General features: G+C 40.4%; 1 protein-coding gene across 1 annotated transcript in view; it reads right to left on the bottom strand.

Annotated features, from left to right (window-relative positions):
- Nucleotides 1–1,478: 1,478 nt before the first annotated feature.
- Nucleotides 1,479–9,448, bottom strand: part of LOC135553979 (syntaxin-1B) — a 69,844-nt gene continuing 61,874 nt past the window's right edge. Inside the window, exon 10 of the mRNA XM_064985955.1 lies at nt 1,479–9,004. Coding sequence (XP_064842027.1) covers nt 8,924–9,004 — 81 coding nt within the window. The 3' untranslated portion in view covers nt 1,479–8,923. The remainder of the gene's footprint in view (nt 9,005–9,448) is intronic.

Raw genomic sequence — 9,448 nt, 5'->3', positions numbered from 1 at the left:
TGACTTTTGGTTGAGTTGTCAACTAACGGGAATTCAATGATGTGGAAACAACATTGACTCAACCAGATTTTGCCCAGTGTGTAGGGAATAGGGTGCCATTTGGGACATAGACATAGTCTGGATGTTCAGCCATGAGGGGGTAGTGGGGGAGTACAGCATGTGGATGTGGAGGTAACAGACTATTGAATCCCTGCACCAAATGGAGTACTGTATTTAGGTATTTTTTCAGAAATGTTCAAATTGGTTGTTTGCGTTTTCCTTAGTTGATTGGTGGAGCTAGATTAGTATGGCTGACACAGATGGGAATGGTTTAGTTAATCAAAAACATGCCTTTTTATTTGCATTTCCTTTTATCTCCATCTTGAATTTCCTACTTCTCCACATTCCCCATTCAGGTCATTTCATTGTGGTTTTGTGTCAGTCTTTCACCGAAACCTTGTGTAAAGCATTGTACATTAAAATGTTAAAATATGTGTCATTTAACATACTATCTAATTAGAATCAGCACATAGCAGAGGACAGATGAACAGCCGTGTAAGGTACAAAACAAGCATAAAACCTCAATGGTAAGTAGCCATGATGAGGTGATGGGGATAAGAATTTGCAGCAGGTTGAGTGATCAAAGTGGGGATGTCTTGCATGCCTTAATGATGAGGTCATAATGTGTAGACTGGACCGTGAGTCATGGATTCTTAATGGTCCTTTTGGGAGGCTGGGAACCTAATGGGCACTGCGCTGGAGGAGCTAACCCACACAACATGGCTGAGCAGCTGTTCAAAGCCCTTTGTTCAACGGGTCTGAGTAGGAGTGCTGATATAGGATCAGTTTAGTCTATTGGATATTGATGAATAATATATGGACAGGGACGGATCATAGATCCGCACTGCTGCTCTGAGATGCTTCTTCAAGATGGCCTAGTCCACCTTTAAAAACACACTGGATGACAGTGGGTCCTTTCAAGGAAAACCATTAACATAATACAATAATGCTGGATTACATTTATATTGTTTGTTTCACGAGGTGTCAAAATATGTTAAATTGTAAGGAGTGAACTCCGTCACCTCGCCCACTACCAATTTGTAACACTTGACTTAACCGAGTGATGCACAGCAGCCATTTTTTGTGTCAGAATGCTTGCCAAGTCTCACATATCACAGTGGAGAGTTGTCTAAGATGTTGCTAGCCCAGTGGAGGGCGATCAGGGTCTACAGAGATACTCCCTGTGACTTCATCCACAACTCAATGAATTGGCCCCAGGCACTTCAGACACACTCAAGGTGTTGAAAGGATAACATGAGGATGCTTAACACAAACCAATATCCCATATTCCTGAATCAAAATAACATGAAATAACATTACGTTGCCATATGTTTGGTAGATTATGATCTAAGAACTTCATTTACAAACATTACAATTGAATTTGAGCCATTGTGTACTATAGCGATGGAGACAGTAATGAAGACCAACCACTGTGAGGGTACACTGAACAATCCTTTTCTTTATTCATTTTTTGTTATCATTTCAATATGTCTGTCGGGTTAGTTTTTTTAATCATTTTTATTTTAAATTAAAATTTGACACACTTATAAAAGACAGCATCTGCATAGAGTTGTCATCTTAAAGATCCATGGAGAAAAGGGAGAGAGAGAGAGCAAGAGGGCTGGGGAGAGGAAATACTGGCACATCACACTAACTAAACAGAACAGCAAACAGCAGTACAAGAGAGGGAGAGAGAGGGACAGATAGTTTTTTACATTACGGTACGCACACATACACACACACAAAAAAAACGGGACACAAGTTGCATTTCCAGTCAAAGTTGCAGCAAACGATCCAACTGTCCTCTTTTTTTCAGTCTCTCTCAGTATAATTTTCTTGTTTCGCTCGATCTCTTCCACCCTGACAACCCCCTCTAAGGGACTTTCACTGAACATGATGGAGTTGTTCTCTCCTGCCTGTGTTGTTACACATTTCAAATCACTTCTACCAACTGTGGCTTTCGATCTGCAACCAAAACTGTGTTGTGGTTGATCGAAGTCTGGAATAATTTTGTCTCACTTCTGCATGTTAGAGAAAGCCCTTTTTCTTTTGTATTGCACATAAAAGTGGATTTCTATATTGTCACAGGCCAATATTTCAGTATGGTCCACAACTTTCCCTTTAAGGATGACCAGACCTCCTTGGGTTGCTCTCACAATTGGGACAAAATCCTCTCAAACTCAGTTGTTTGCATCTGACGCGCTAAGATATCAGTACAAAAGAGGACAAAACTCAACGCAGAGCCTAACTAATTTCAAAAATTGAAATTCTTCTTACAATTTTGACAATATAAAGAATTTTCTCTCCTATTTCTCTCCCATGAACATAGGAGAGTTGCAACACTTGCCAGACATTAAAGATCACACAAATGAGCGCTTAATGACTTTAAATGTCATGACCACTACGTAATGGCGGGTTCAATTAAGAGAAGGACTTATTCTTTCACCACAGTATACTTTCCACAGCGATGAGAGACCCTGGACCCATGAGAAGAAGCCCAAATCCAAGTGACAAGGTTGACATTGTCATTATACAAGACAATACCAATCACAATGACAGGGCTGTTTTTGGCTGACTACCAGCTATTAATTGGAGACAAAGAGAGTGTTTGAGTTCATATTTGGCCTGGAAGCAGGAAACCAGGACAACATGGCAACATGTACGTTGCCACTCCCTTCTTACTACGGATGGAGGGAAGCACTATTCATCAGAGACGGATGCCTCTGAACGAAATCAAACGGGTGGGTTTTTGACTGATATGGTTGGTCACACAAATGATTCTTTCTTTTGTCCAAACACTCCAAACACACATTAAAACTGAAAGAACATATATGTACAGACAGTCAGTCCAAAGAGGGTGGACAGTGGGTATAGGGCAGAGATCGAACTACTTCACAACTTTGACCGGAACAAGTTTCTCAGTAGTTTTATACATGGACATGCAAGTCATTTTTTCTCTCTTTGAAGTATTTACAATAATTACAAGACACAAAGATCCATTTCAGTTGGACAAAATTGCGAGCATTCAATATTACTACTATTATTTTTGTTAACATAACTCCTTTATTTCTTTAAATCATTGCTATAATATAATCACTCACTTTTTTAGTTTAGCATTTGATCATTTTGCCATTCTTTCTCCCTCAGTTTGTCTTCTCATTATAATAATATAATTTAATATCTATTCAGTTTTCTGTTAACCTACTGTTAGCCATTCAGATAATGATCAACTTTCTGAAGTCACAATTTCGGGGCACCATTCCTACACCGCCAACCCCGCTCCCAATTAGAACACTGATACAAAGGAATACTGTTGTGAGATATGGTGAGTATTTTCCAAAATAGGACCATAAAGCAAAGAAAACAACAAACGGTTTCGTCGTGGCAAATAACAGTAGCACATTAGTAAGCCACAATAGAAATGAGCATCTCTGAAGAAGGCTTAGTTGGTTGTTGAAATGAACCTCTTCTGTGAAAGCAGTTTGAATATTGACATAACGGTGAGGATAAAGCCAGGGGCCATTGCATAGGGCCTTGGATTTCTTGTGGCTACAACAAGCAAATATTTATGGGTGCCCATATATATAGCCAGCGAAACTCCAAATATGAACCATGATAATATAAAACATGATATTTCGTTTTGAAAGATCTAACGGGTTATATTTGCAGTTCAAGACCATATTCAAACCCCTTTTCCAGAAGAACGTTTGTCTTTCCAATGGCTGCACTGACAAGGCTTTGCACTGACAGAAGCTCGATGGCCAGGTCATTACCGTCATTCCTATGCCGCACACCCGGCACATCTTTCACTTCAAAACAATACAGGAATAGAAACATAGAATACTTTGGTTCATCCAGGTCAGTGCCCTTATATTCACCAAAGTTGATCTGGGTACACTCCATTCAGGTGTGTTGCCAGCACACAGAAAGCAAAGCAAGTGGGCGTTGAATTGGGTGGTAAAGAGGGGATAACAAAAAAAACATGTAGATATTGTGTGCATAAAGATAGGTGTATAGACTATACAGAAATAATAGTAGTCACTGTTGTCTCCTTTGGACTCAAGTGTCAGAGGACTGCATGTACATCATATGATTATCCATCTCTTCTCACTGTTGCAACCATGAAGACTACAAACTACGAATGATTAAAGGACAATTTGTGAAGTCTATTCAACAAGTCATTTCCAACGTTTGAATCAATTAGCTGACAGATCACCATACAATGATTTGAAGTGGAGGGGGAATGAGCTGGATGATAACTCTAGATTCCTATTATTATATTATAAGCATTTTTTTTGTAAACTTTACTTTCTTTGTGCTCTTTTATCAAGTGACTGAGAACACGTGGGGCAAAATGCTTTGGTTTGAATTTGGTAACATATAGAAATAGTGTATTTTTGTTGTTCTGTTTTCAACATAAAACTGGAACTCAACAGCTACAACCCATGGACCTGCTAAACCCAAACAGCCCTTACGCCTAGTCGCGTGCTCAATGTGTGATGCAACTGATCTGTGCCGATCACAGACGTGCACACACATACTGTACACAAACAAACGTTCATGCTCACACACAAACACACACACGCACCATCGTTTTTTTGTGTGTGCCAGGGACGAGGGGCATGCACACAAGGCCTAGGAGCTCACAAGTTGCAGTCGCAGCTTAAAGACTCACGATTAACGTTTCCTCACAAAGGACACATACGCCACCATAGAAGCACACAGAGCAACGTGGGATAGATGCCGTGGGAGAGAAAGAGGGGTACAGAATGGAATGTATCAGAATTACTACTAGGGGTTCTGTCATGGTGGGGAAAATCCGCACACTACAGTACTCTGGAGGAAGGGTGAGAGGACATTTTGCACCAAACAGTACCCAGAGGTTTACACACACTCGTACATACGTAGATCACCTCTCTGGACGTACCACTGTAAATATGGTGTCTCTGTAGACTTGCAATAAAACAGACACCAGCAGTGGTATAACTATAAGCCTTCACCCCGTCCCCAGTGAGTAAATAGAAATAATCGATCGATAAATTAAACCGTGAATGTGATAGACAGTGTTTTCTTATAGAGTGTAAAGTGCGCACATGATCGAGAGCAGAAATCACCATGCAAACTCACAAAGCCGAAAGTTGCATGCCTTAAAGAATAAGGGCTCCCTAGCCATATTCCTTTTAAAAAACAACGACATCAATATAACCCCATTTTAACTGTACATGTAAGTGGTTGGACACATTAAATACACAGAAGCTTAAAAATAACATGCTGGCCAGTGCTGGAATGACTTGAGGACTACAGTCAGATTCCCTCCTGGATCTGTGGGTGGAGATGTTGGTCGAATTAACCTACATTTCCCGTTTGCCATTCCTATGCCCTCAATATCTCTTGCTGCAGAAAGACGTTCTTGCCATGGAAAGATACAAATTGGACTTCAGAGGCTCACCAAAGTAATATAAGCGCCTTTAAGTCATGGTGGGAAATATCACGTCTCATGTGGTGATCGAGATTGTACAGAACTCAAAAGTGGTTACCGGTATGCACGTAGAAAACAGTGACATGGGTTAGTCCTGAAGTTAAATCATGTTAAAATAGAGGCAATTTTTGTTGTTGTTTCTCGCTCAATGTGTTCCAAGCTGTAAGTGAGTGCCAAACTCCCAATGTTATGTGGTTGTCCATGGGAAAAGTCAGCAACGCAAACTCCCATTCTGTAAGGACAGCCCACTATCAAAGGCCACTGTTTCACACTCAGAACCAAAGAGCCTTTTGCATGGATATGTGAAATGACTGAACCTTTCACTGAAGGTTTCAGCTTCCTATTTATTGCAAGTATTGTCCTTATGATGATATGGCGGGCCTTAGCACAAAGCATCAGCTAACTACTACTTAGCACTTGAAAGGGACATGATTTGGTTGGCCGCTGAGCTGAAAGTGGAACATAACTTTAATGTAGTTACTATAGTTTAAAGTTTGGACAACAACAGAGACAGTTGAATGACAGTCAGTCAGGGATGACCATCATAGGACCACTTGGCTTAGAAATTCACCAAGAAACCGATGACTTAGAAAATAACGTTCCTCGCTGATGACAATGACAGGGGAATGACCATGTAACTGTGAAGGGTGAGTGGGTGTGTATTGATTTTGTAGCAGCCAATAGGTAAGATGAATTAGGTCTAACTCTAAAATATCCTATCCAATGTCCTGTGAGATTTGCATTAATAGACTATTCTGTGTCAGAAGGTTAATCTAACGTGATTATCTGTGTTGGGGCACCCGTGAAGTAAAATCATCTGCCTTTGGTTTTACACTGAACAGAGTCACTTTTGGCATTTGGAAATGTTGAATTTAGCTACATTTCCATAGTTCAGAAAACTGAAAGCTGGCTCCTCCCTTTGAATATACAATATTAAGGACATATTCAACACAAAATTAGTATTTTAAGAAAACATTTGACAACATATTGTTTTTTCCTTACAATTATTACATATACAGTCAAAGTATCAATTACAAGAAAACACAGTTTCATCTTGTAGTGGCCAACATAGTCTGCTTGGGCACTTGAAATGAAGAAAAGTACAACTTCTGACTTACATTTAAGTCATTTAGCTGACACTCTTATCCAGAGGGTAGTACAGGAGTAATTAGGGTTAAGTGCCCTTGCTCAAGGGCACATAAACAGATTGTTCACCCAGTCAGCTCAGGTATTTGAACCAGCAACCTTTCAGTTGCTGGCCCAACGCTCTTAACCGCCAGGCTACAACTTATATCCTATGACGTTCCTACATATAGGAAGCTAACGTCAAAGGATAATTGGGTTACTCTTTAAATTGGCTATAATCAAATCAATATACCAGTAATAAGGTTGTTGCTTTTTTTCAATATCTATTGATCATAGAGTATATTCTACACTCTGATTAGGTCCATGTCCAATCTAGAACACAGGGGGTATAAGGCCTTGTCATATGAACTACACTGGGACACTATTCCATGAAGGTGACCCCAAACAGTCAGAACGCTTCAGTTCATCTAGTCGGGGGCCAACACCATCAACGCATGCCAGGGAATTGGGACTTCGAGGGCAAGAGGCTCACGAGTCATGATTTTGATCCAGTCATTCCCGCAGTTTGGATCTTAATCTGCGACATTACAGCGCTGGCTTCAACAGAGTCACTGTGACATCCGTGTCATGTTGCCATGCATATTTCCTTGGCAAGGTAGAGTTGTCTCCTTCAGATAAATGTAGCAGCATTCATATCTGTTCTTAGCCTGAACTCAAATGGCATTGGTTTGTAGATTGTGCAATCATAGAGCACAGTATTCTCTCCTGACCTTGTCATTCTGAACTGGTACTAGTTCAGCACCACCAATGGGCTATTAAGAGGGAAACGCCCATCTTTATGAAATGGCACCCAAACAACTGAAGCGGAGGGTTAAAACCCTTAAAACTCAACATGACCTACCGATTGATAGATTATCAATACCTAACATGTTTTATGAATCGATTCTATAGTTGCGTGTTTTTTAAGATTATATCTTTGCTTAGTAAAAAATACAATTTCACATAGAGGGGCACACAAACTTGTTCCATTCAAAGTACCCATTTGCTTATATGTTTTTAAAATAAAGCAAACTGCAAAATGCTAAATATAGCTAAAGGTCCATTATTGGAAATATGAGGCCAGACTATTTGTCACAGGACACGTCACACACTACACGACCACAGTAGAACTAACCACTTCCAAAGCAAGACATGAGACTCGACACCAGGGCTAGCCAGCATTTCAAGTTTTGAGATTCCGTTGTTCAATTTTCATCTTGACTTTTTAACATGTTCCAATTTTTTTGCAAAATCTGTAGAACAGGCGTGACGGCTATAGGTCTCTCTTTCTTTCACCACCTCCTCGTCCTTCCCTCTCTGGTGTATCTTTACTCTGTCTGTTCTCTTTTAACATCCTTGGGAAAACTCGAGCTGATCGGCTTTCTTTGTCAAAACTGCATCGTTTCGACCGTCGGTTTACCCCCCCCCCCTCCTGTCTCACCTCTCTAATCTGTCTCTCTGAATTTGGTTTCTGCCACAGACATATCGAATTAGCTGAAGACCCTGAGACATTCCTCACTCCATGCTCCTACTGTATGGATAAGAGCAGAGAAGGGCTTTGATGGGGCACCTGCAAACTGTCAGTTGTTTTTCTTAAACCTTCTACTGCAGTGCCACGCCTTTCATCTGCCGTTGTAACAGCTCCATGGGTGTAAGCTCCTGTCCCTATTGGTCGAAGTAAAAGACATTGTTGCAAATGAATGCCTTATCTAGGAGATTTGATTAGCCCATTGGCAGGTTACTCAAGTTGACTACACTAATTTGACTGGCTGTTTAACCTGATTGACAGGAATAATCAACCCATGAGAAGTCTCTAAAAGACCAAAACCAAAGTCAGTGTCTCCCAACGAAACGTGATTATTGTATCTATGAAATAAGGTACACCGATCATCCCAATTCCCTTCTACAGTTTTGTGCATTATGTTCTAAAATCACATTCCAAGTAAACTACCTTTGCTGGAACAACACACAATTTAGCAGTCATTGGCACTGTCCTGGAGATCCCCCAAAAAAGAATGAAACGTTCCAAAAAAAATATTTTACGTCATATTTCTTTCCAGGTAGCTAACCCATGTGCTGTTTCTTATGTTCAATACATTTACATGTACATTGCAAATATTATGTTTATTTGTATGTTTATTGTCGTATTTTTTTTGTCTTTGTTTTTTCAACCCCACCCAACCACTTTTAGAACGTTTTCCTTATCTGATATTGTATATGATATTTTTCTCTCTGTGTTTTTTTTTCTCTTGTGGCCGTCTTTCATCGTTGTCGTCGTCATTAAAAGCCCAGGTATCCGCCGATAGTGGACGCCAAGACGACTCCCAGAATAGTACAGCAGACGATGATCATGAGCTTCTTCTGCAAGGGGGGGGACGACAAGGTGGTGATGGTGTTAGTGAGACACAGGGAGGCTTGTGATTGTATACATGCTACGGAACAGTTTTACGGTAAGGGACAATGCCATTTATCTATACAACACATTAGTGTGTACATTGTGTCCAAAGCTATCACGTCTGAGGAGGTTGGTCACTTGGTAATCACTGAGGTACGGTGTGAATGAGGGTGGAATGCCCAAGAGGAAATGCACTGTACATGAAGAGGTGGTGGATATTATTATTATTATAAGAGTGTGTGTGTGTGTACTATTTAATAATATAGTATGAGGGGGTGGTGGGCATTTTTGTGGTGTGATTGATCGTAGGAGGATGCTGTGCCTATTTTAGTATGTGTGCCTATGTTTGTTTGTATGATGTCATACGTATAGTGTGTATATTAGAATGTATACATGTATGTAGGTCGAGG

This window comes from Oncorhynchus masou, chromosome 14, assembly GCF_036934945.1.
Source record: "Oncorhynchus masou masou isolate Uvic2021 chromosome 14, UVic_Omas_1.1, whole genome shotgun sequence".
In the NCBI taxonomy this organism is placed as follows: domain Eukaryota; kingdom Metazoa; phylum Chordata; class Actinopteri; order Salmoniformes; family Salmonidae; genus Oncorhynchus; species Oncorhynchus masou.
This window is presented reverse-complemented; position numbering and strand designations above follow the sequence as displayed.